The 27,158-nt window shown below is 40.6% G+C and overlaps 1 protein-coding gene and 1 long non-coding RNA gene across 10 annotated transcripts in view; one reads left to right on the plus strand and one right to left on the minus strand.

Annotated features, from left to right (window-relative positions):
- Positions 1-6,723, plus strand: part of LOC128148688 (uncharacterized) — a 29,859-nt gene extending 23,136 nt beyond the window's left edge. The window contains exons 2-4 of the long non-coding RNA XR_008237365.1: positions 2,420-2,457; positions 4,007-4,042; positions 6,619-6,723. This is a non-coding gene — a long non-coding RNA (uncharacterized LOC128148688). The remainder of the gene's footprint in view (positions 1-2,419; positions 2,458-4,006; positions 4,043-6,618) is intronic.
- Positions 1-27,158, minus strand: part of TFDP2 (transcription factor Dp-2) — a 58,374-nt gene that overhangs the window by 11,340 nt on the left and 19,876 nt on the right. For 4 of the 9 annotated variants that reach the window (XM_052802755.1, XM_052802754.1, XM_052802758.1 and 1 more), the window contains 7 exons: positions 14,441-14,544; positions 10,530-10,651; positions 7,993-8,040; positions 5,293-5,455; positions 4,608-4,754; positions 2,130-2,198; positions 348-499 (listed from right to left, as the gene is read on the minus strand). In XM_052802755.1, coding sequence (XP_052658715.1) covers positions 348-499; positions 2,130-2,198; positions 4,608-4,754; positions 5,293-5,455; positions 7,993-8,040; positions 10,530-10,651; positions 14,441-14,544 — 805 coding nt within the window. The other 5 variants (XM_052802761.1, XM_052802762.1, XM_052802760.1 and 2 more) reach the window with 5 other exon arrangements.

The following is a 27,158-nucleotide window of genomic DNA, read 5'->3' on the forward strand; positions in this document are numbered from 1 at the left end:
ATGGCTTCATTAAAAGCTAGTGCTGTCCTAGTATATCATTTCATTCAGTTATTTCTCCTGTGCAGTGAATGCTCTTTGAAATGTTAGTCTGAAGTGCCTTTTACAACAGTGAAAGTCAGCCTGTTTTAACTAGTGGTTGTAAAGCAACCTTGATAAACTTATTCCTATTACTGCTACAGTTGCATTAAATATTAAAAACAAAACAAAACACCCCCTGAAGTGACAGTAGCAAATTTAAATACATAATTACTTTTAGTAAACTAGAAAAATTTCTCTCATTTGTTCAAAGAAAAATTCCAGTCCACAAAGAAAATAAAATTCTAAAAATTGATTCCACAAACACTCACTTATCACTTGATATGCTGCAGTCTATAACTGTTCTTTTGCTAGTGTTGACTATTAAGAAAGGCAGCTGTATTGTTGAGTTCAAAGCTGGAGGGCCTTGATTTTGTTGTTCATTTTGCTGATTTCTTTGTACCAAGTTTTTGAATGCTATTTGCTGAAGAAAGAAAGAAAGAAAGAAAAAACGATCACTGGCCATGAAAGAGAAGACATCAGTGTTTCCAGGAAGTGGAACTTCCTAGCTCTTATTTACCAACTCTCAATACTTCCAGTAATTTTCTGCCAAAAAGTAAGCGGCCTGACGTCCTCTTTGCACTAGTGAAGCTCACCAGGAACAGAAGTTAAACACAAATTTTCCACACATATCCTAATGGCTATGCCCCCCTCACAATCCCTGGAGCAGAAAAAAGAAAGGAGCAATAAAGCTTGGGGGAGAATGGTTCCCCATTTCTTTTGAAAAGGCACTGGAGTCAGAGGTCTTCTCTGTTATTTTACATGCATAATTACCTCAAACTAGGAGCTAGTTACACTGAAGCAGAAGTTAACAGAAATTACAGCATTCCCCCCCTTCCCATGAACCATATTCTCTTCCCCTTCTCATCCATTACTCCCTTTTCTCTCTCAAAAGAGTGTTGAAATTCTCCTCTGAAAGTTTTTAAACAGGTGCCATTCGTGACACCACTTGCTCTCTCCTGAATTCTTATATCTGACTGCATATGTATGAAAATGTGCGGGTTCAGGAAATGTTATTTGAGGGATTGGAAGTCAGTGTACTTACCCACTTTGAGGCACTACTTATTCCACTCAAGGTGAAGATGGGTAGACAGAATCCCAAAGGACTGATAAACCATTTGACAATGAACGTAATCAAGGAAATAATGACAGTTGTAGATAGTAAGGGAGTGCAACTCTGTCATTTTCAGACTAATAGTTAAGAAGGCCTGAGTTGCCTTATTTTCACCGGGTTAATTTCATGTTACTCTTAAAGAAGCTGCTAATTTATTAGGTTAGATAGATAGAATCAGAATTGTGCCCTAAGTAGAGAAACAGGTTTTGGTGATGAGAAAAGGAGAAGCATCAGATATTTAAAAGTTTCTGTGCATATCTAATTACATGAAAATTGTATCACTATAGTTAGACCACGAAAAAAATACAGCCTTATTGTCTGTAACCTCATAAAAAAGTTTGATTACATTTAAATTACTGAATGCTGATAAATGTATTTATAAAATGTTCCTTTATAAGCAAAGACGGATTTGAAATGTACTTCTGCAATCAAAGCCAAAACTCAAGTCATCTCAAAGGTGCACCTCGGAATGTAAAAGAGCTGGATTTGTCAGCCTTCCATTATTAGGATCCAGAAATGTCTATCTCCCCCAAAGCAACTCCACATATTTACACAAGTTCAGTTGTAAATATCATAGCTTAGAACCAAAGAGAAATTTTCCAGTAAGAACTACTCGGAGAAGGTAACCCTGCGGGGGCTTGGAGTCAACCAAGGGGACTTGTGAGTTGTTCCCATTCCCACTAATGTTGACAAGCTTCAGCAGAACACTTACAAAAGCTTGTGGCATGCAGATACAGCACGCTGTTTTACAATAGGTAAAAATGAACCAGAAAGTGAGAGTAAGAGGTCCCCCTACTAGAATCCAGGAAGGTCACAAGTGTGAAGCTTTTCTCCCTAGTATATCATAGCTGCTAAATAAACCTAGAAAGAACTTCAGAAGTTCTAACATGTCGGATTTGCACTTGATAATTTCATTTATAGAAAAAATAATTAAATATACCTGCAGCAGCAGTTCTTGTAGTTGGGCTCGCTTCTGTTTTATCCTTTCAATCCGCTTCTGTTTTTCTATCTTAAAATACAAATGTAAATGCATCAAGATAATTACTTTGTTACCTTGTCTGTTCCATTGTGCCAAACTGAACAGGCTTTAGAGCTATACCAGTGTGCTAGCACCATTACAAAAATCCATACTTTCTTTGTAAATGGTGGAGAATTCCATGGTATGGTAAGTAAATTTTGCACAAGTCTTTTCAGCCCTACCCGTTTGCCATGTATTTTCTTCTTTTTCAGACTTATCGCATGGTCACATGAGTTTCTCCACAAAACAGGTCTGACAAACTGTAATTTCTTTCTTTGTCAACAATTTTAACTTCAGTAAAGAATCAATTATTACAAGAGATCGTATAATTTCCCCACCCATTCCTCCTCTTCTGTACTGTGCACTGAGCGCTGATGAGCACCAAACTAAATGTTTGCTTGAGAGGGTGCTTTGGGTTTTGGTTTTTCCCTCCTGCCCTCCACTTTTTTGGAATTGTGCACGTCCCTTCCACTGTTCTAGCTGCAAGCTACTAGACATAAATGTGTGGAGACTGGGCTCAGGATCATCACCTGCATCTTTCCAGTGATCTCCACTTTTTGTTTGGACCACTCATTTGAGACTTTATTAAACTAACAAGATTTCAGCAACAAAAAGGGGGTAGAGGTAACCTTTTCTACATGAGCACAGAATCCATTTCTTGCAACAGTTTTCTTAATGCCAGTTTATGGGGCAAAGCTATCCTCAACCTAAGTAGGCAGTGTTTGGGACAGCGATAGTACTGGATGCCTACTGACACTGCAGATACAACCAACAGTATTTTAAACAGTGTTCTGGGGGAACACTAAAGAATTGGACAGTAGTCATCATGTTTAAAAGGTACTTTTCCTCATCATCCTGTTGGTGCCAGCACTGTATCACTGCTCCCCAAAATACTAAAACCTTAAATTACCTTTTCATTCAACCACTGAAACTAAATGATGCAGTCTTTTAAAACTTAGCTGCACAACCCCCCCTATTTTATTGACAATGTTGCTTGTGGTGGTTCCCCACACACAGACTTTAATGTTTTAAATGCTTCCTTCAGAGCACAGTAGATTACTTTCTTTTCTGGGACAAATACATAACTCTTAAAACCAATAAACAGTACAGATGGTATTTAGACACGGTTTCTATACAACAAGCTTTTTTGTACTGATGTCTCATTTTTGTACTGGTAATCTTATTATGGAATTACACTGTAAGAACAGTTGGCTGTTTATACAGCTTTAAAAGCAAAATTAATTCTGATTTTCACACCGTGAAAATGCAGCTTTATTTTCTGTTCTTTTCTATTATGTCACAGGAAGCAACATTTTAAGAAAATATGCCTGGCTTCCATTTTGTGCATATGTAATTAGAGCCTGAAACAGCGAATAGCATACGATCATTGTAGGTGACACAATGAAATTCAAGTTCCGCATTTGTAACAATAACCTATGCTGAAGATAATGCATTCAGGTGAATGCATGTAAAATGTAGATTTATCTATGATTTAAAAAAAATAAAAATCCTGGAGTATAATGATTGAGCATATGCATACTCCTGGGGGGGACGTATTTTCCAAGTTGCTGTAATGGACAAGGATAGTAAAAGCTTTTTTCCTACCACATCTAGAAAGACAACTGATGTAAATGAACCTGCACAAAATAAATTGTTCTGTACTAGAGAGGGACCCCACCTGGCTTTTAAGATATTTAGTGTCACAAGTATCACAAATACAATACATATTAAGGTGTATTTACAGACAGTTATTACAGCACTCTCTAGTAAGTACAGTAACTTGTGCTTTTTATTTATAGAGCATTTGGCCTGAAGGACAAGCAACATTTGTGCATGTAAGTTCTGGCATCCCTGCAAAAACACGGTAACTCCTAGCCTGTTGGAAAAATAATGGAAATAACCAAGATGTAAAACTTCTTCTTTTTCCCTGCCAGTTCATAGCTAGTATTTGACATCCTAGCAGGAATTATTTTTCAATTTAATTTCCTTTGAATGGCATTGCCAAATACAGACATTAATAGAAAATTCATCTCCTTTCAAATGTATACCATTTTGTAAGCATAACTGCACTATAAATTCTTTTGACTTTCTTCTGGTTAACTCAGGCTACTACAGACTTTGATCTTAAAAGTAATCCCTGATTTAATCAATGTTCATTTTTGTAAGGTAAACAAGTTTGGGTTTTTTTAAACTTCATGTAATGTATACTAAATAAAACTGAACTAAGCGTAGATAAACATGTCCTTTCAGTCTTCAAGTATCAAAAGTTGTATTTTCATAGTGTGCAAGAATCAAAACCAGTCTGGTTCAAATTGAGAAAAAAACCCCTCTTCTAAAGTAGAGTAGGTCTATTATCACAACCTGTGAACTATATAGAATTTCCCATCTACCTCACCTTACCTCTAGATTCTGACATTCCTGAGCTGAGTTTGTAGGAAGGCCAATCCATCTGATTTCCTTCTTCTCCTTTGAAATTATGTTCATTGCCATCAGGACATTAAGGGCATCGTAAACTCTCCGTCTAATATTTTTCTGATCATAAGCCTGCTAAGAAAACAATGCAGCATTAATTACAACAAAAGAATTCAAAGAGAAAAAGATTGAACACATCCTTCATAGATATGTAGAAAATAAAAAGCCAAAATGGCAGTTCAAGTCAGAGTGGTATTAAAACATGATGCCTTCATCTGTGCTACTCCCTGGATACCACATGAACGTGTTTGGTTCCACATGGAAGCTTCAGGCCTGCTTGAAGCCTCTGTGCAGCAGATTCCAATCACAGCAAGTCTGTTACAGTTGAAAAGCCTGGCAAGACCACATACAGTGGGTACAAGAGTAGCCTTTTTTTAAAGAGAATTCTTCTGGCAGACTTCTCTATTTTGTTTATAATTTAGTGGGAGTTCAATTCTTCATTTTAATTCTATATTTTTAATTTTCAGAGGTTAATTCTTTATATTTGGGAAGTAGTTAAGTGAAGGAAAGTATGGAGTGTGGCAGGACAGTGCAGGAACAGAAGGGACAGAATTCCATGATAAACCAGACAATTTTGTAATGGTATAACAAATTTCAACACACATTTGCTTACCGAATCTGTAGCTAGGTGGCTGTTAGAATTTGTGAATTCTGATACCAGCTCATCAGCGACTTCATTGTATGAAGTTGTTCCTTTACGTTGAACTTTTTCACATACTTTCATTGAAAAATGCCTCAGACCCTTCCCATTTTTATCTCCTTTTTTGCTTCTCTTACTGGAAGGAGAAAAGTAATTTATTTAATACATTGAATGGTAATAAGCTACTTTGCTACACAGCAAAAGGTCTACCTTTTGCAACAGGAATCAGAACTCATGACATTATGTACTACCTAAAAGAAAAATAAAACTGTTCAGCTTTTTTGAATCAGTTTCTCACTTCTTACAAGTTGGCAAAAAAAGTACACTGGAGCCCTTTCCCCTTTCCCAGTGATTTCTACATTGATAGTATTTGAACACATGCTACTGGGCAGATGCTTAAAAAACTGGATTTGTAATTCATCTCCAGGTAGTTTCACAAAAGCAACCAAAAAAGGGGGAAAACCTCACAAGGTGTTTATGTGCCTGGAAGCCAGATTTACAGGAACCCTTGTGTTTGTGCTTAAAATAGAAAGGCTCAGACATCCCTATTTACAATACAGCAGAAGATACCTTAATTCTCTTAATGACCAAAGTTTAATATCTGTGTCGTCATAGTTAAGACTGAGATACAAGAATCTCTTTTGTGGAGAGTAAGTACATATTCATTGGGTTTTATGGTGCCAAATAAATAACTGGCAACTGTCAGGGTTATTTTCTATTCAGTTTCTTCCTCCTGAAAAGCAAGAGCTTAGATAATGATAATGGAAAAAACAGGAGCAATTGGTTTTATCACACAAACTAGATTTGGATATGTATTTCAACAGAAGCCTTTAAAAAGCTCAGCTGTGGTGCTGTGTGTTTGTTTTGTTTTTTTAATTACCATTTTACAAGTTGGTTTGATAATATGTTTCAGGGAGATCTATTATTTTACAGAAAAAGGCCTAGTTCTGTCAAGAGTAACAAGCTAAGGAAAACATTAAAATACAAGAATGCTTTTCAAAATTTTGCATTTAAGAAATTTTGTATTTAAGAAAACAGAACACTGGAAAGGAGGACAAAAGTAAAGGAAGAGTGGAAAGGAATACCAGAAGATTTAAAAAAACCCAACACTCCTATCCCTACGCAGTTACTCAATGTGAGAAACCCCCAGTATGTAAACAAATAACACCACCCTGAATGCATTCAAAGAAGTTTTGGAAGCAAAGGAAAAGATCATCTGTTTACAAGTATTTGTCACACTGAAAACTAGAACAATCGTGTTTCTGAAGATGTGTTGTGTTTGTTTTTCACAACTCCCAGTATCATCTGTAACAGCAAATGTATTTATCAGGAAGTGATAAAGCAAAGAGTAATGAATTAGAACTATGAGGAATAAATAACACACAGCATGGCTTTCATATGGAGGAGTGAAAACTGCTGTATTGGCTTTGTGTGGCAAGGTTTTGGTAGCGGGGGCGGGGGGGGGGGTGTTACAGGGGTGGCTTCTGTAAGAAGCTGCTGGAAGCTTCCCGTGTTTGAGAGAGCCCATACCAGCCGGCTCTAAGGCGGACCCGCTGCCGGCCAAGGCCGAGCCAATCAGCAATAGTGGTAATACCTCTGTGATAACATTTTTAAGAAGGAAAAAAAAGTTGGGACAGACGGTAACAGCAGCCGGAGAGAAGAGTGAGAACATGTAAGAGAAACAACCCTGCGGACACCAAGGTCAGTGAAGAAGGAGGGGGAGGAGGTGCTCCAGGCGCCGGAGCAGAGATTCCCCTGCAGCCCGTGGGGAAGACCATGGTGAGGCAGGCTGTCCCCCTGCAGCCCAGGGAGGTCCACGGTGGAGCAGATATCCACCTGCAGCCCGGGGAGGACCCCATGCCGGAGCAGGTGGGTTCCCGAAGGAGGCTGTGACCCCCTGGGAAGCCTGCGCTGGAGCAGGCTCCTGGCAGGACCTGCGGATCTGTGGAGAGAGGAGCCCACGGAGCAGGTTTTCTGGCAGGACTTGTGACCCCGTGGGGGACCCACGCTGGAGCAGTCTGTGCCTGAAGGACTGCACACCGTGGAAAGGACCCATGCTGGAGCAGTTCGTGAAGAACTGCAGCCCGTGGGAAGGACCCACGTTGGAGAAGTTCGTGGAGGACTGTCTCCCATGGGAGGGACCCCACGCTGGAGCAGGGGAAGAGTGTGATGAGTCCTCCCCCTGAGGAGGATGAAGCAGCAGAAAATAACGTGTGATGAACTGACCGTAAACCCCATTCCCCGTCCCCCTGTGCTGCTGGGGGATTGGTAGAGAATTCGGGAGTGAAGTTGTGCCCAGGAAGAAGGGAGAGGTGGAGGGAAGGTGTTCTGAGATTTGGTTTTATTTCTCATTACCCTACTCCAGTTGATTTGTAACAAATCGAGTTAATTTTCCCCAAGCTGAGTCTGTTTTGCCCGTGACGGTAATCGGTGAGAGAGATCTCCTGTCCTTATCTCGACCCACAAGCTCTTTGTTATATTTTCCCTCCCCTGTCCAGCTGAGGAGGAGGGGGAGTGATAGAATGGCTCTGGTGGGCACCTGGCATCCAGCCAGGGTTAACCCACCACAACTGCTTAAAGTGGGAACTGGACACCCATCTCTCTGAAGGGCAGATCCAAAGAAGTAAACCAGGTATGACTGTATACATAAAATACATGTTCAGTAATACTCACCTTTCTGAAAAATCTGATTCTATGAATTCTCGAGTCCGCTTTCTGTCCCTAAGAAAAGACAATTCAAACTTAGATGAAAATAACATTATATACTTAGACCAACAAAATCAATGTATTTGCGGCCTAGCTGGGTACTGATGTTTGCTGTTATCTGTATACTGAAAGGGGAAAATGGCACACACACAGCTTGACAGAATTTGAGAGAAGGTGGCTAGGACTTTGGAGGTGGTCTGAGCTCAGTGCCAGGCAAGTTCTGTTCCCAATTTTACCATGCTTTGCCCATATGATTTTAGGGAATTCACTTCATTTGGAACTATAGGAAGTACTGACATGAGCTACATAACCAAATCCCATCAAAAAGGAGAAGCTGGGCTCCTTTGAACCTTCCTATTTAAAATTCCTCCATGTGGAAGAAAAATGCCTTTAAACAGCACATCCTATATTTTCAGGACATTGAATGTTTTGGTACCTTTAAACAAAAAACAAGGTAAAACACTAAACACGTTCACGTTATAGCTGATGCATACAGAGCTGAAGAGAGATACTCTGAAGAAGTAGCTGACATGAATTTTGCATAGGAGTAGCAGTTGCCAATCATCGCTGGTTTCCTTATCATACTGTTTATTAGCTACGGCAAGCAGACTGCAGAAGTTGTATTCCAAACTTGTCTTTTGTTCTTGCAGCTGATACAATGCACATTGCTCAAGAACTATCGGTAAATTACTTCACATTGTTAACCCTGCAGGTTCAAAACCAGGTCTCACAGCAGATACTTAGGCAGCTAGAAACCTGACAACGTTATGAAGGGAGCTGAACAAAAATGATGGACTTGAAGGTATGTGCCATGAAAGCCTGCGTGTATTTGGTTGTGCGATCTAGAACCCATCAGGAGACGTCTTCCTCGGCAGCAACAGCAGGATTTTTGTCTTTGGCAACCCCTGTCCATGGTGCTTAACCGCTCACGCTGTGCAACTGGGGGTCCGAGTACAGCAGAGCTGGGGCAGGGGGCTGGAACGGCAGGGAATGGAGAGCTGTCCCCTGGTCTGTAAGGCAGGCTGCCAGAGGTTGTATGGAGCCCTGAGAATGAATATGCTCTTGTCTCATTTGATTTTGGAAACAATTTGAAACCTGTGAAGAGGAGTAAACAACAGGTAAAGCAAGGAGTCTGGACTTGCAATCCTCTGGAACCATCTTCAGCAAGGGCTCACTGCTTAGGTTCCGCAATACCACAGACCCTTCCTCACCTCTGTTCTTCAGAGGGAAATATGACCTATTGTATGGACTTCTGCAGGGATCAATATTGATTGGTCAGTCTGGAGAACATCTTGCTCCTTTTTATCGGCAAAACAATAGTTGGGCTCAGTAGAAATACTGTGTCTAGATTTTGACTGTATACAAACAGAAGGATGGTGCTTCTCTCTGGGAATCTCCATCAATTGCGTTTGGATGAAGCTTAAGAAAGCTAATGGGCATTGATTCTTTGGTTTAGCAAGCTGTGAACAGACACTATAGCTTTTCCCTCCTCTGGGTACTGAAAGAACTTCAGCCTGGCCTCCACGTTTCACAAAATTTGCAGAAACAAAGTAATCTTTGACAACTCCTTTTTCAAATCAGAACTAAGTGGATTCAAAAGGTATTTTGAGGAGATAAACAGATACTCCGAAAAAAAATCAAGCTTAAAAACTGCTCAGCTGGGCATGCAGTTTATTGACTCTATGGTAGGAATATAGCGACTGGGAAGTGCAAGCCTCTGACAGTCCTTGCTTACAGCATAGAAAGAAGAAAGTCAAGGCACAAACAAACACTATACTGTCATTTCTGCCATGTCCTAGATGCTCCATTTTCCCACCTCTAAAGCTGGAAAGGTACTACTGACTTTCATCACCTGTTTAGAAAAAATTAACCCAGATATAGAAATAAATTACTTTTTAATTTTCAGAGGCAAAGCACTACATCTGTCTTGAGACAGATAAATTCAGCAGTATGGGGATTAAAAAAAAAAATTAAAAAAAAAAAAAATCATTAAATACTGTAAAGACCAGATTTCCTTAGACGAGATGAAGACATGTTACTTTGGAGTACCTCAGAACCCCATGAAAACCTGTTTCTACTGTAAAATAGTAATAAAAATACAACATTGATTACATTCAAAATTTTTCATTAAGAGCTTTATTCTGAAACGCCTCTTGAAGTGTTTTTGACAGTCTCTCCTCCTGTTGGCACCTGCTGATATGCTCAACAGAAAAGCTACCTGGATATCCCATGAACTTATGAAAAAAATAAAGGCTTCTTTTAACAGGACTCAAAAATTTGTGACTTTCCATTTTCACAAAGAAACAGACAGTGAAGCGACTGGTGCTTGTAATTCTGCATTCACATGCTCCAGACATCGAAAGTGCGTAATAGGCTAAAGAGCATACTCCTTTTAGTTGTGCAAGAACTAGAAGCCATAAGCCAACATACAGAAACATCAGTATAAATAAAGGAAAACATCAGAACAGATCCTCAAACATCTTTAAATAAAACAAAAATCTTACCCTGGGACCCAGCCAGAAGCTTCCGTTATGTGTGTCTGGGTGACCATTGTTGGAGCTGGGTTATATGGACTCCCAATCAGAACACTCCCTGAATTGGTCAGTCTTTGTGATGTGCTTATGATCTACGGAAATTAGAAATAAAAACCACGGATCTCTTAAGAAAACAGAGGCTACCACAGCCCAAAATCCATACTAAGCATGGTACCAAGAAAAAAAATAATAATTCTGTATCAGATGCAAGCTGCAGTCAAAATATACAGAACAGATGTCATCAGAAGACCTTCATACATGAAAGTAATTACAATGCTGCTAAGTTTTCTACTAATTGTACCATATTACTGTATAATTCCTATGGACAAGATCTAGACAAATAGAAATAATTACTAGGTATGGCAGATAGACCTGTACCTATATACTAGTTGTTTCTTTGAGAGTACGTCTAGGCAATTTCTTGATCACTGTAATCAATAAAGCCTCCTTTCCAATGGATTTGTCTCTTGCAATCATCTGTCTTTGGTACCAAAGACAATCTGAGCTGCAGGCAAAGTATTCCCTGCAGTTTCTAGCATTCACAAGATCTCAAGACATTCTAGCAAGCTAATAATACAACATTGTACCTATGGTATTAAATGTAAAGTCTGTACAGTATAGATAGAATTTAAATTTGTTCAAACATGGTGAAATTGTATGTACAACAGTTGTTAACACTAAGACACTTGGTCTCAACTTTGAAATCACATCTAAGTTCATTCTTTAAAGTAGGTCATCAGAAGAATTTAGATTGTATTTAAAAATGAAACAGTGTTAATTAGTTAGTCTTTAAAATAAAACACATTTTAAATTATTTTGATTCCAGTATGGTAAGATTCATACCAAAGCTTCATGGACAATGCTTTTTACTCATATATCTTATTTTGCTTTTTTAAACTGTATTTTACTTTACTCCATTTGTTGGTGATGTTTTGAGTATCTACTGTATTAAACTTTGTAGTTTCCTTTACTACTTAACGTACCCAACACCCATGTTAAGTATACGGCAGATAACTTTGTTTGGTATCCATCTATATGGTTTAAACAAGTAGAAAAAAACAGTATCTGAAGAATTTCCCATTTCCTTAGCTCACTGAGCATTACTTCACGTCCCTCTTGACACCACGCCGTGATTGCATGTATGTTATTTTTTATCTCAAAGACATACATTTATTTATTTTTGCGAGTGGATAGCTTGACAGAAACAAGTGAAAACAGAAATTTAGGAAAACCAAAACACAGGTACAAGTTAGGTATTTACTGGTTGATACTGGAGAACAAAAGATCCCTGGCTGGCTGCTTTACACATTGCATGCAGGCACAGGAAAGGTATCAACTTACTGCTACATTGGCTTGAAGTCAGAAACATTTTGTGATAGAATGATTAATTTTTAAAAGCTTGCTTAAGTTCAGCACTGGGGTAACACCAGTATGTAAGTGAGAATCAGTAATGCATTATTTCAATTAAACATCAATCCAATCCAGTAACTTTTTATACCAATTTCTTGCAACACTATAAATAACATTTATTTGCAGTAAGCATATGGTTCTGCCAGCATATGGCAGACACATGCCATAGAGAAAAGATTTTAAATATTTTGCATACTGAAATGCGTTTCACCACATTCCACCCTCTCTGAGGTTTCACGTTGCTCTGTTGATGTCTTGTAAATCACAGACTAAATGTGTCATAAAGAGTATTTTATGTTCGATCACCTCATAATTTTCTTGTGACCACCTCATAATAAACTGAGGGGGCAAAATCACTTCCAGGTGTTTCCAAGACCGACCTGTCCCATATCTTTCTATCCCTTGGTGCCATCTTGTGGAGACAGACACCAGCAGCACACTCTCCCGAGAGCCCCTTCCCCACGGCCACCACGCCGTGTTTGATGGGCACTTAGAGGCAGTAGTTGCACAAGCACCAAAAATCCACCTGTCTACAGCTTACTGTTAAAGCTGTAAGTTCTTGGATGCAGGGACACAGATGTCATATACAAATCAGTGTTGTTTCAGTGTCACTTTTAAATTTACTATTGAATGTTTGCTTTCACAGAAAATGCTACACTGTATTTTCAGAGTACTAATTGCATCTTAACAGCAAACATATTTCCAGCGTGCCTGAAGTAGTCATATAACTTCAGATACCAGATAGCATAAAACAGAAAAAGAGAACCTCACCCTAATTTAGCAAATAGACCATCTGTAGGGCGTTAAATCCCTGTAATTAAGCACTAACATTTTATCAATAATACTTAAATGCTGTTAAACTTATACCTACAGACTGAATGTAAAGAAACTGTAACACACACCCGTACACAAGAATCCAGCCTGCAAATTGTGCTGATTTCACCATATGCACAGCTGTACCCCAAGGGATTCAGACCAACAGTCACCATTCAGCCAACAGCCCACTCCCCTGACCCTGGGGGCAGTGTGCTGGTTTGAAGGACCTGGAGCAGCCCCAAGGGCTGTAACCTACAGCGGTTAAATAAACTAAAAACCCCTCGTGGCAGCAGGATGTTGCTAACACAGGTGAGATGCCACAGGAGTGCTAACATTCCCACTGTTAAGAACTTGTGAACATTCTCTTTTGAATGGTCTGGCACACAACACAGCCGAACACTGGATGTCTTAGGAGGCCTGTGTTAATGGCTATTTAATAAGAAAATGTTTTCTTAATATAGATCTATCCTTGCAAAGCAGCAGAATAAAATAATTTTAAAAATTAAATAATTTAAAAATACGAATAAAAATAAATGAAATAAAATGTGTGTCTCGCACCACGCAGTAGCTTTTGCAACTTCTACCTGCTATAGAACCTAAACTGTAACTGGGGTTCATTTAAACCAAAAGCAGGGCCTTGAGCAGCCACTCCTAAGAGTAGGAACTGCATTAACTGACTGCTCTCCCCTGTTCTTGGCTATTATTTACTGCACTCACAAAATACATCTTTTGTAGTAGAACTATTCCAGTGAAATGCTACAGGGCACATGCTCCAGCAATACTTGCATCAGTACCAATGCACTGAGGAACACTGTTCTCTGGTGGGCAGCATGTGGCTAGTACTTCAGATGGAGAGCTCTGCACAGGGGGGAATGCAGCTGGGGGGGGGGGGGGCTGGCTGTAATGCTTGTGCCCATCTGTCCAGCTGGGCTAACAGCCATTGAAGAACAGTAATAACTGCTGATGTGAAAAAGACCCAACACCATTATCTATAAAACACATCAAATGGTTCTTGTACTTAGGCTAAGTGCTTGGCAAGTAGGCATCAGGTTACTAGAAACAGTTCACTGTATTGCCTATTTAGTTCTCTGGCCACCAGAAACCCAAAAATTTTTCTCAAAACAGATCCAGAATCCCTGAAACAGCAATATATGTTGATATACAGTTATTATTGACAGGAAAAGACAGTTTTAAGAAGAGCAGTTTTAACAAGTTAAAACGCTAGTGACACATCCAAGACATTTATTCTGGCAATGCTGGAGATTTACTGGTGAGAACACAACTCAAAATATTCAAAGAGTGTCAATAATGTTCTTAATGAGATTTTTTTCTTAATATACTTTTGAGTAATAGTTAAAATGTCAACTGGTAAAGTTGTTTCAATTTCCATTCAATGCCAGGAAGACAGGTATCCCCTAAAGTCACATACAAGATCGTTGTTGGGAGTGGCAATTCTGGCACGGCAAGCTTGCTGTACCCACACATCATCACCTTTCCATCCAGGTGGGGCACCTGAGCAGCCTTTGCAGCCGAGGCAGGAAGCTGCAAGTTCCTAGCACTGTTCACATCTTTGTTTTTCGTGTTTCCTTATTACATCAACAGGAAGTCACACAGCTAGTTACACAAGTTAGCATTACCGGAGTTGCAAAACTTACCATTTGGGGTCCAACATTCACATTGATTGGTCCTAAGGTTTTTGGCAAAATCTTAGTTGGGGAGTTGGTGCTGGAAACTGGTAATGTGATTATTGAAATATTACCTAAAAAGAGCAGTAAAAAGAGTTTTAAATTACTTCCTTAGTAACCTATGAATAACACCGGCAAATTCTCACATCGTTTTAACACGTTGGAATTGGGTTAGCTTTTTTGTCTCGTACACTGCAAATACACCCTCATGTAACAGCCTCCAGACCTTTTAGCAGATGTCACAAGGACACCTCACAAAACTACACCTTCACTATTTTACCTTTATAATTACATGTTAGTATTTTATTTCCAGAAACAATTTCTTCTTGCCTAAGACAAAGAGCACACAGCCTGCCATACCTCAGCATTAAAAGTTAAAATTAATGAATATACTTCTAGAAAGAAGTCGCCATACAAATCCTATTTATAATCATAAGCATGCATACAAAATATGTATCCATATCTTCATAGCCTTAACCATTCCTCATCTGACTATACTGAAGTATTCTATAAACATCTGTGAAGTAAGCCTATCACAGCCTATCACTGTACAGATATGGAGTAAATGACACCTTTACAACTTACCTAAAGTAACAGAACAGGGAGCTGGACGTCAAGATAAAGCCAACCATGTCATCTCTAACTCAGCATGTTCTCATCCCAAGATATCATCTTTGTGATCCCGGACTGCTTACGGCTCTAACTCATCCTGTTTTCACACAGAGAAGCGCAGCTCTATGCTGACAGCCTCAAAATGCTGCTGCTCCTCCTCTATTCCAAATTGTATCATGTAATCTTGATTATTCAGACTTAATGTCTTAATCAAAACTGTCATGCAGCACTACCACTAGCCCACAACTGTTCAAACTGTTGTACACAAGCCACTCAAAGCAGTGAGCACACTTATCTATGGACATTGTGGCAGCAGCAGCTCCTGTCTCTACAACAGTTTCAAAGCAAGAGAGCTGGGAATCAATCAAATACCTCCCCTCCATTCTTATGCACAGCCTTATTCAAAATGGGGAATGACAGTGGTGGGTCTGGAGGCAGAATCAAATATGAGGAAGAGCTGCCACTGCCTCGTAATCCAGAGTTAGCTTAGCTCTACCTGAGGTCATGAGCTGTAAGGACAAGGATTGGCTCTTGAAGAGCTACTTACGCTCTCTGGCACTAGCAGACAGAAACTCAAGTCATCTGAGGTGACAGGTTCCTTCAGAACAGCGCAGACACCAGCCCTCACCACTGCCCTGCCCTGCCCTCCCCTCCTTCCACAGGAGCTGGCCAACATTCAGCTTCACCCAGATGGTCCCAAGCTGACTCATTGGTGTTTTGACATCTCTGCTCCCTGGTCTTTTCTCATAACTTGTTCTCCTCCACTGGCCACTTTTCTCTTCTCATTTGGTCCTGAACCATGGTCTGTCTTTGTTTGGTTTTTTTTTAGTACACCCATGTTCTGACATGAGGTAACTGGAAAAAATCATAATTCAATGGTGTAACTTCTCTGTAATACAAAGTAGAAGCAACACAGTTGAGAGAAAAAGAATACTTAAAAAAGGATCTTCTGTAGCTACAGCACAGAAGCAGAAAAGATGTAGACATATGCTAAGTCTCACCTTTATAAAAAAATGAACAGAGATATGAGAAGTATTTACAATTTGAGACAAGCATGTTCTAATGTTCTGTGTAAATTCCTTTGGCATCTGGAGTAACACTACTACTGAGTATTAATTTTCCAAAAGGCAGATCTGTATCTGAGATGATCAAAAGAAGCTTGCTGCTTCTTTATTCGATAAATTGAGTAACTTATTCAGTCACCTAACTCACCTAGGAAAAAAAACTTATAAAAACCACACTCTTGCAAACGCCCCCCACTGTAAATCCTTGCTCTGTTATGAATTGCCTTTCGTCAGGTAGTCCCAGAGTGCACAAGGCAACAGTAATTCATGATTTACACACACCGTGTTCCCATTTTGAGCTCAAAATAGTTCTTTAAACTGGCCAGGTACTTGTCAATTTTACTTTTGCTACAGGACTTTGCCTAGGATTTGCTAAGCACACTCTCATCAAAACCTAGTCTCCCCTCTCATTGTAGGCTGCTGTCATCAGTGACATGCCTGTCACTTCCCAGTACTGCTGTAGAAATTTTGCTCTTTGCTGCTGCAGCTGAAACTTTTGACTCCCTTTTCTCCAAGATCAGCTCTCATGCTATTTCTCCTTGTTCCTTTTCTTACCAGGGAAAAGAAATAAATTACTTTGTCCTGTGCTGGCAACACACAGGCAAAGTGCAGTAAAATTCTGTGTGCTGGTCACCTGGCAAAGTGCAGTAAAATTCTGAGATGCCAGCATTTGGCTTACAGTGCTCTTCCCATAGGGCTACATCACAGAGTCGTCTCCAGTGATGCTTCCTGGCCTGCAAGAGGCACTGTAACATCTCATTTCACAATGTAGGATTGAGATGTGTCAGACTTACTGTACCATACAAACTGCAGCTTAAAAATACAATACCCATGGCCAAAGCCACACACAACCACCAGATTTACTGTAGCAGCCCTAGAAAAAACACTAAGAGCTACTGTACCATGCCTTCATTTACAAGGCTACCTAGATAAATGTAGACAGTCACCATTAGGGCAACTTTGGTAAATACGAGGGTCGTTCAAATTACTTGATCTTGATTTTAAAAAGACAGTTGCTTACATGACATATGTTTAAAAGTCTTTTTGGCTAGAGTTACCATCAGTAAGAAAGATCTTCCTCTTCTAATCCCTACATAAATCCCCTATTTGGCAGCAGCAGTGTCAAAATGATCTTAAGAGTTGATCAAGTTTTCAAAGAAATGTTTCCCTGCCCTTGCCCTTCCTTTGAAATTTCTTTATGGGTAAATACAAATATGTAAATGTGTAGACTTTTAAACACAGATAGGATGGAAAGGGACCAATTTCTTTTGATGAGTGAGGTCTCTCTCATCCACCATCAACAGAAGGAAGGAGCAAACAAATTTTTCACAATAAAAGGTCATTCTATGTGTTTGTCAGCAGTTGAAAAAATGGTAAACAAAAAGTTTTATCACTTAGGAATAAGATATTCCCTCCCTCCTGTTTTCTTTTTTTCAAAAAGTGTCGTAGTCCAGATACTCATGTGACCTCAACTGCTCCAAATACTTAATGGTGGAAACACCACCTTCCCATCTCTCTTCACAGCAAACATGATAGTTGGTGCAGTTAGTTGCTGCAAAAAGTTAATGTGTTTCCAAATAGATCACATCAGCACCCCAACCTGAAGAGACAGATTTGACAGATTTTGCAGTCAGTATCACCAGCATCACTACTCTTCTCTAAACAAAGAGAAATCCAACTGCCAAGAACATCCCATCCTGCCTGTGGCCCTCACGCAGCAGCAGCTGCCCAGGTCCGTGGGACATAGCTGCCACTGAAAGACCTGGAGCTGGCCAGGACTGGTCCCCAGCCCAATAAAAACATCACCACAAACTGGAAACTGCTGACACAAGTACAACCAGCTCAGAAAGCAGGCACTTGCTTGCTAAGATGACTAGCTGTATTTTACACCAAATTTTCAAGGTTAGTGAACCTCTGTTTGCTGAAGTGCTGGTAATTTCTAGAGTTTTGAAGGCAAGGTAGTACTACAAAACAGCAAGCATCAACAGGGACAATCTCTTCAAGTCTTATTTAAAAAATAGCATAGAAAAAGTAGGAGGAAGTAGATGTCACACTGTAGATGATCTAAAAAATATTCAACAGACTTCTAAAAAATAGTCAACAGATTTCTGTATTCAACTTAAAGCAGAAGTATCACCAAACTAATTATATATACTTTATCACATAGCAATTGTAAAGGCTTTAAACATTATCAAATTCCAAATAAATGCCAAGTCTTAATAACACCCATCATTTGGGGACAAAAAGATTACACTGATTTATGTTCCACTGAAAAACAGTAATGTGTACAGTGATAAGCTGAACACAATGAGACCCATCAGCCTCCTAGTCACGGTAATCTTACTGCATGGATGAAAAAGGTCAGCAGCGATGGATCAAACTAGAATGATTTGTATAATACTACTCAATTCTTATATAATGTTTCTTGGCAGTATTTTCAAAGCACAAAGGAGGTCAGTGTCATTATTCCCATTTTACCTATGGAAAACTAAGCACATGGGAAAGAAACCTACTTAAAACTCTCATAGGGAGGCTTTAACTGCAATATATATAAAACCACCACAAACTGAGAATGCTCGTCACTGATGCAAATTCAAAATAAAAATCTGTCAGTGGACATATGTATGTTTCTCTTAGAACAAAAGCACTTTGCTTCTACATAAATTATTTTTCCATCCCTCAGTCACCACTATTGTTGTTTCTCATGGAGAAAAACCAGCATTGCTATTCTTTCATATTTAGAAAAACATGATCACTACATTAACTATTATTCTTCCTGGCAGTTGCAAAATATTTTTACTTGCACACACAAAGAAAGATTAAATTTAATGTTCTTCAGCTTCAAGCAGTCACAGAACAAAGTTATTCATGTTTATGTACATGTATGCTCACAGGCACACACTAACTAACCATCCTGCACGACTAACTTTAAATCATTATGTGGCATCCTAAATAGCTTAACTTCACACAAACAACATGGAGTCCTACACAAATATGAAGCTAAAGAGGTTTTAGTGATTTTTTTCCTGTATAACTAAATCTGTTAGGTCTCCAGCCTAGTTGCAAAGATAATCAGAAACAATGTCAACCAGAGAACCTATAGAATCTGTCACAGCCAGTTTGAAGGAAACCATAGCTGATGGAAAGCACAGACCACAGCTGGGGTCACACACAATGCATACATCAACAAAAAAAGTCTTTGAATTTTTAGACAAAACACCAGGGAAGTGTTGGTAATCTGGACTTCATATTCAGAGCTCTGAAACAAACGTCTACGTTTTTTAAAGTGTATCAGTGAACAGCCATTTTATATAATACAGCCTATGGCTTGACGGTAATGGCAAAACCCCCCCAGTTCAGAGTTGTGAAATATCGGAAGTCCAGCAGCATATTTTGCAATAACATATGCGATGTGTCATCAGGGTCCTCTATTACAGTAAAACATAAACTGATCTCCAACATCACGATACAGGATTATAAAAGCACATAGAAGAACTGAATTCTTAACATGCTATTAGTATGCGTGTATTTTCTTGGTACATTTGTTCATTTGTTTACTGCACCAACATACTAGGCTATAAACCTAACTTTAAAAATTCCATAGTCTGTAGGAGCACATACATATCTAGAAATATATGAAATCAAAGGGATCTGTAGAAAAGAAAAAAGAAAATGGGGCAGACAATATTTTGGTGTACTTCAGGCTTATGCTGACTACTACATTTTGAGTCTTTTACTGTTCAATTTGAGACAAATTCATAGGAGTTAACAGTTGTATGAATCTCAAAGTACCAAGTGTAGGCCTGTTGATAACCAGTTCTGTTGTCTTGGTCATTTTAGCAGATCTCTTCAAGCACACAATGAACTGCCAGCACTCTTCAGACCTCGAGCTGGACCCCTCTAAGGCCCTGGTCAGATATTCAGAACACTGCCACTAAAATTCGTTTATGCAGACCTCATCACCAATGCTCATTCCTGCCTGCAAGCCAGCACAGCCACAGCTACGGCTATGCAGTAAACTGGCCTTCTTTGCCTTTGGCAAGGGGGAACAATGGGTATTTTTCAGCTGAATCTGTTCCCGGGTCCAGTGAACTGCTCAGCCACCTACACAGCTATGCTGGCACTAAGCAAAGGAAAATGTTTAAAAGCAGCTGTGAGGTGGCCGGAGCCAACTTAACTGGCACTCTTGACAGAGAAGATGTAATCTTTTGCTTGCTCTGATAGACATCACAAGGAAAGGCAGAAAATAGTAAATGTGTTAATTAAAAGAAAGAAAGAAAGAAAGAAAGAAAAAAAGACAGACACTTGCCTTACTGCTTCCTTAAAGTAGCATAAGCATATGGCGATCCTGTGCATTAAGAAGTTTCTAGAACACCAGCCCTATCAGGACTTGGTAAAAATTAGGTACTGCATAAAAAAAAAAGATGTATTGAAACAAAGTTCATATGGAGATAGCAATTTGATCTGATTAAGGGATCCTCCCTCATGGAGCCTGCTGCAAGACAGGGGTCTAGACTCCCTTTTCCCTCCACAGCAATAAACAGAGAACACCATGTAAATTCATAGAATTTAAGAATATAGTAATAAAAAAGTATTAACTAAGGACAGTATGATTCACCAAAACTATTGTGTTAGTCTACATTATACATTTTAAGATGAGAATCAAATATGTCACTCATAGTCAACCAGCTGAAAACCATTGCTTCTTTCTTCCACACCCTATTAACTAGTAACTGTCAACCCACTGTTCATAGACAAAAGTGGATCAGTACCCAGTGTCTTCACTGGGATACAGACACACTGGGTCAGCCAGTAGATTTTGTTTAGGAGGCAAATAGAACTGTTAACCTGTGAAATAAATTCATTTTTTTATGTGCAAGAGTATTCCCCGTGAAAGATAACTTTAAAAAAATTTTTTACAGGCACTTACAAATTTACAGTTCTGTAAATTTTCAGGTTCTTATTTTCAAACCTATTGAAAATTAAGCTTGTGCTCCAGGTGACTTCTCTGTGTATTTAATTGATCTGATTTACTTCTGGGAATATCCCTTACTTGCAGGTCATGTACGTCAAGTACTTTTAAAATAAGCTAAAGACATGCCAAAACAATACCTTGGAAACACTATAATTAAAAATGCAACCTACCAAATACAAGTTAATCCTTACTAGACTTTTTTCCATTTATATCAGATGTATTACTTCTTTGTTCCTACCAGCAGCTATGAGTATTGAATGAAACAACCTTGTTACAGGATACATCTTGGGTTTTTTTGGAAAGAAATTCCCATTGGGATTTTTCCAGCTCAAAGTCTGGTAAGAAATTTTTTCCCCAAAACCAAGCCTTCCTGATAATTTCTACTGACTTTGCTGTTGTTTCTGTTGTAACTGTAATAATTCTGATCAAACCCCAACTTCTCAAGTTTATGAAAAACATTAACTCATATCTAATCCCCCCCCCCCCAACCTAAACTAACTATTCTTGGTAAAATATATATTTAACAAGCAAAGTTACAAGAATCTGCAGATGGAATCACAGAACAGTTGGGGGGGACCTCTGGAGGTCATCTTGTCCAACCCCCCTGCTCAAGCAGGGTCAGCCAGAGCAGGCTACCCAGGACCATGTCCAGACAGCTTCTGAGTATCTCCAAGGATGGAGACTCCACAACTTCTCCGGGCAACCTGTGCCAGTGGTCAGTCACCCTCACGGTAAAAAAAGTGCTTCCTGATGGTCAGAGAAAACCCCCTGTGTTTCAGTCTGTGCCCATGCCTCTGGTCCTGTCACTGGGCACCACTGAAAAGACCCTGGCTCCATCCTCTATGCACCCTCCTTGCAGGTATTTATATACATTGTTAAGTTCCCCCAAGGCTTCTCTTCTCCAGACTACGGTCCCAGCTCTCTCAGCCTTTCCTCATATGAGAGATGTTCCAGTCCCTTCACGATCTTAATGGCCCTTGGCTGGACTCTCTGCACTACATCCGTGTCTCTCTTTCACTGGAGAGCCCCATAACTGGTGGGGTGGCCTCACCAGGGCTGAGCGGAGGGGAAGGGTCGCCTCCCTGGACCAGCTGACAACGCTTCTCCCCATCCGTGCCAGGAGACCGTTAGCCTTCCTCGAGGCCAGGGCCCATTGCCGGCTCGCGGTCAACTTGCTGCCCGCCAGCACCCCCGGCCCCTTTCTGCAGGGCTGCCGTCCAGCCGGCCGGCCCCAGCCCGTACTGCTGCAGGGCCCGTTCCCCCCCCCGCGATTAATTTCTCCAGCCTGTGGAGCTCCCCGGGATGGCAGCACACCCCTCTGCCGTACCACACACAGTCTGGGCATTTCAAGTGCATGCTTCCCGGAACGCTGTAAAGACTCTCTGCTCCCGCTACCCGGGTTCAGTCAGGAGCTCGTCTTCTGCGCTTCCCTCCCCCCCTCTGGTGGCGGCGGCGGCGGCGGCGCTGGGCGATGCCCCGCACTGCCGCGCCTCTTCAAAGCGCCAGCACCGCCGACCCCCCCCCCGAAGTGCCAGCGTGTTAAGTTTAAACTAGGCAAGCCAGAGAGCAGGGGACACCGGGCAGAGCCCGGGGACCCCGGCCGGGCCCGCTCCGCCGGGCTGCAGGCGATGGCGGGCCCCGCCCGCGCGCCTTTGTTACCCGGGGGCATCCTGCGGCGCGGCCAGGCGGGAGAAATCGCGCGCCGAGCAAGCCGAGGCGCGGCAGGGCCCGGGGCCGCCCCAGGAGAGCCCGCGCCGGAGCGCGCCCGCACAGCCTGCGGCACGGTCCCACCGCCGCCTCGGCAAAGCCGCTCCTTGTCCACCCGTGCAGCTGTAAATACGGTCATTCACGCCGATATTCCTAAACCTAAACGGACGCTTTCAATGCAGCCGGTCCCACGCTGCAGCACAGCCAAGGCAGCAGCGCCTGGAAGGTGATGGGGTGGAAAGAGGTTTTGCTCGGGCTACTGAGTCTCGGGGCAAGAAACGTCAGCATCTCGTGGGAGCGACGCCAAGAGGCAGCACCCTCGGCAGCCAGCGCTGTTCTGCGTTAAGGACGGGGCGCTTTGCCGGAGTAGGGGCTGTAGCGCCCGGCCGGTGCCGTTCTGCCCTCCCTGGCGGGCGGCCCGCAGGGTGGGCAGCCGTGCCTCCGCCGCCCCGGCTTGTTCTGCAGAGCTGCACAGATCGAGCAGAGATCTTTTAAATCCGCAGTTGCTTTCAAATGTGGAGTTCTCGGCATACCTTGTTTCGTTGAAAGGAATCTTCAGGACGTGGTCCCTTCACCTGTCACCGCAGAGGGTAACAAATGAACTCATTTCAGGTGTGTTGAATTAGAGCCCTCACCTGGTGGCACCACACCTCACTGAATTTACAGCTGAGAAGCAGCAGCTTCGTTGACTACTAAAATGATTTTGCAAGTAACACCTGACTGCAAACCCTGATTTTGCATACCTAGGCAACTCCAACGCTCAGCAGGTCGGGTAGCCTCGGGACTACTCCTTAACCTAGAATGGAGCCCTCAAAGCCGCAGACATCCATGTGGATGCACAGAGGGCAGGCGAGGTGGCTTTACAGGACAAGCGACCAAGTGGTAATACAGATGCGCCCGCTGCTTGGAATCGGCAGGAAAAGATCTGATTTTCCATTTCTATAATATATATGAACAGCATTACAAAACTGGAAGTGTTCAACTTATTGATGGGGAATGTCTGCCAAACAGATTAAATTTGAAATTCTCCGGGTTACATAGGCAACTTTTCAACATGAACTCTACAGTATGTCTGATTTAATTAATTCACAGCTTGAAACAATCACCCCAAAACCACAACTGAACTGTCACTATCCAACTCATTCACAAACCTAATTATACCTGCTCAAGAACTAACTTGAGTAATTACACTTAATAACTTTAACAGAATGGGCCAACTTCACAAAGACATCTTGCCACTTAAACCAGGATTTTGCCTAAATAATGGAGTACCTTAGTTGTAGTCAATTAACTTTATTAGGCACCAAAGTTCTGCCTGCACCCAGGAGTGTGTCAGTCTTGTTAGCATGGAGCATATCGGGAGTTTCTCCTAATGGGCACAATCCATGATAAAACACTAGAAGAATACGTAACACATGTACAGATCTATCCCCAAGGATAAGGACAGCAACAATCATCTCTGTTCTCCAAAACATGAGAGGAAGCATCTCTTTTGCATTCAGTAACCCAAGAGTATTCATTCACTAAAGAATGAGAACCAGGGCCAATTTTTTCTGTCTGGGAGAATTAAAATGCAGGTCTCCTAGAGGAGTAATTTTAATCACTAGTCTGCCAGGTACTTTCAGATAAGGAAATGAAGCATAGTCAGCCCAGCTTGCCATAGCTGAACAATTTTGACTGTAACAGTAAGAACCTATGTCAAAGACTAAGTGAAAACGGGAGTGAAAACGACTTTCAGAAAGGAGATAACCAGACTGTGCTGTGTGGACTACTTAAAATATTTTACCCAATGACTGTCCTTGCAACAAGTGGTCCCTGGCATTAGCCCAGTACCCCGGCCATTAGTCAAGAGCCATCCGCATGTGGCATTCCCTCTCCCATCCAATGTGTATTCATTTCAAGCAGAGGAAATAAGCTCCAAATAGAGATCCTTTAGCCAAAAGAGCCTGTTGCCTCTGAGTTAAAGGCAACAAACGTAGGAAAGTAAATTCTCTGTGGAACAGGAATTGTTCCTTAAACAAAGTGAACATTCCAACTTAATGCTCTGCTGAGCACCGTGATATTTCTTCTAGGCACACCTAGAAAGAAAAATCTAGCTCCCTTCAGAATTAGGCAATAAGTCTTTTTATGAGGGTTACAAATTTGGGTGTATGTGCTTTGATTCTGCAATCATCACATTTAAGACATCAAATTCCTTAGTAAATCTGTATTGCATTTAGATACACCGGGTACTAGAAATGCTTCTTTTTCCCAGACATCATCTATACGAGGAATAAAAAAAAAAAATAAATACTTAAAGTATTTAAAAAAGCCTGAATCAAAATAGGCTACAGCAAGAAGACTGCAGTACTCACTAACAAGCACAGGAAACAAGCAAGTAATAAGAAAACTGAAACCCCAAATAAACCAAACAACCTGTCGACCTATTTAGGAACAGTAATTCAGATTTAAAAATCAGGAGAAGTGACACAGCAGTACTGTAAGACTTACAGATTAGATTGCAATACCTAAGCAGTCTGTGAGCATTAACTTCTCCTGTAGCAAAATAAACCTGGAAAATATCCAGAGATTGTGCATGGTCACTACAGGTCATGGTGGGAAAGATAAATGAAGCCTGATCTAACACACACTGGAACAGCAGCAACAGACTAACTGCTTCAGATGGTTCAGGGGAAAAACTCAGGGAGAAAAGAGATTTTGAAAGTTAAGCCTGTGAATGGAAGAAAAGCAGAGAAAGTAATTTTAGAGCGCAAGAGTCAAATGATTAGCTATTTTGATCACACTTTTTTAGTGTGAAAAAGTCAGAAAGTTTCCCCTACATAACTCTCTCTAGTGGTGCTAATGCTACAGAATGAGACTGCAGCTATATGAGTACAGAAAGAGCAAAAGCTGATTTGATAAGTGTTTCAAGACATCCTCCTGCAGTTTGAAACCGCATCCTCAGAGATCCAGGCTGCAGTCTACTGTTACTAGGCAAAGTGGCAAAGCAGTGGGTTTACCTAGCACAGTCCAGCATTTTTCAGAATTAACCCAGTAAAACCAGAATTACACAATAGATTTCATAGCATAATAAAAGATCAGAGTTCATTAAAAAAAAAAAAAAAAAGGAAGACAAAACAAATTTGCAAGGAATTTTCTATGCGTTCATGGCTCAGCACTGGAATCTGAAGTGTTCCTTTAATGTAAATATTGGTACTGAATTAGTATGTTTGTGCTAGAGGCAAATAACAAATAAACACACACCACAAATAATTATCTTTTTGGAAAGAAAAAAAACATTAAACACAACTTTTCTAAACAAAAATTTTTAGCACTTGAAATCTGATGCTTTCAAGAAGATCCTTATCTGAGCAAATAGCCTCTCTCTTTTCCTCTTGAACATATAAATCCATCATGCTTCAGTCTAAGAACACTGTGAAGACACATTATGAACAGGCCCAGATATGTAGCAATAAATTGCCTTTATTTTTACTATAGCAAATGAGTTAAATAATGGATAAAACAACAAAAACTGTATTCACTAGGAAGTTCACAAAGCCCTGTTAAGAGATAGTGGATCTGAATGCCTGTTTGGAGTTTCTTCCCCCCTCCTTAACTTCCAGAGTTCATAGAATCATAGAATCATTTCAGTTGGAAAAGACCTTCAAGATCATCAAGTCCAACCATTAACCACGCCCCCTAAACCATGCCCTGGAGTACCCTATCCACTCGCTTTTTGAATACCTCCAGGGATGGTGACTCAACTGCTTCCCTGGGCAGCCCATTCCAATGTTTGACAACCCTCTCAGTAAAAAAATTTTTCCTAATATCTAACCTAAATCTCCCTTGCCTCAACTTGAGGCCATTTCCTCTTGTCCTCTTGTTCAACAGTGAACATGCCAGAAGTAAAGGATACTTCAGATTTAAAGTAAGAGACAGCTTAGATGCTGGCATGCAAGATTTTCCAGCTTTTCTGGAATACTTGATTCTCCAGGAAGAATAAGCCAGTGTGAACATCTCAACAGAGATGTCAGTGACTTTTAATTATACCTCAAGGTTAAAAAGAAAAAAAAAAAATCATTAGAGCATAACATTTTAGAAAATACAGAAGAATGTAGGTAAATAATACATCCACCATCCCAGAAGCAAAATCTAATAAAGACTGGGATAAGGATCACTGAGATATTACTACTAACAGTAATGCCCTATACTTTATAAAGTTATTCAATTCAGTTATTCGCTGAACAAATCAATTGCTTGTCTCACAGAAATTATTTGAAAATGTTGCACTTATTTTAGTCTCTTTCCCTAGTATCATGACACAATAATCACATAATAATGAAACACAAAG

Source organism: Harpia harpyja, chromosome 12, assembly GCF_026419915.1.
Source record: "Harpia harpyja isolate bHarHar1 chromosome 12, bHarHar1 primary haplotype, whole genome shotgun sequence".
Classification (NCBI taxonomy): Eukaryota; Metazoa; Chordata; class Aves; order Accipitriformes; family Accipitridae; genus Harpia; species Harpia harpyja.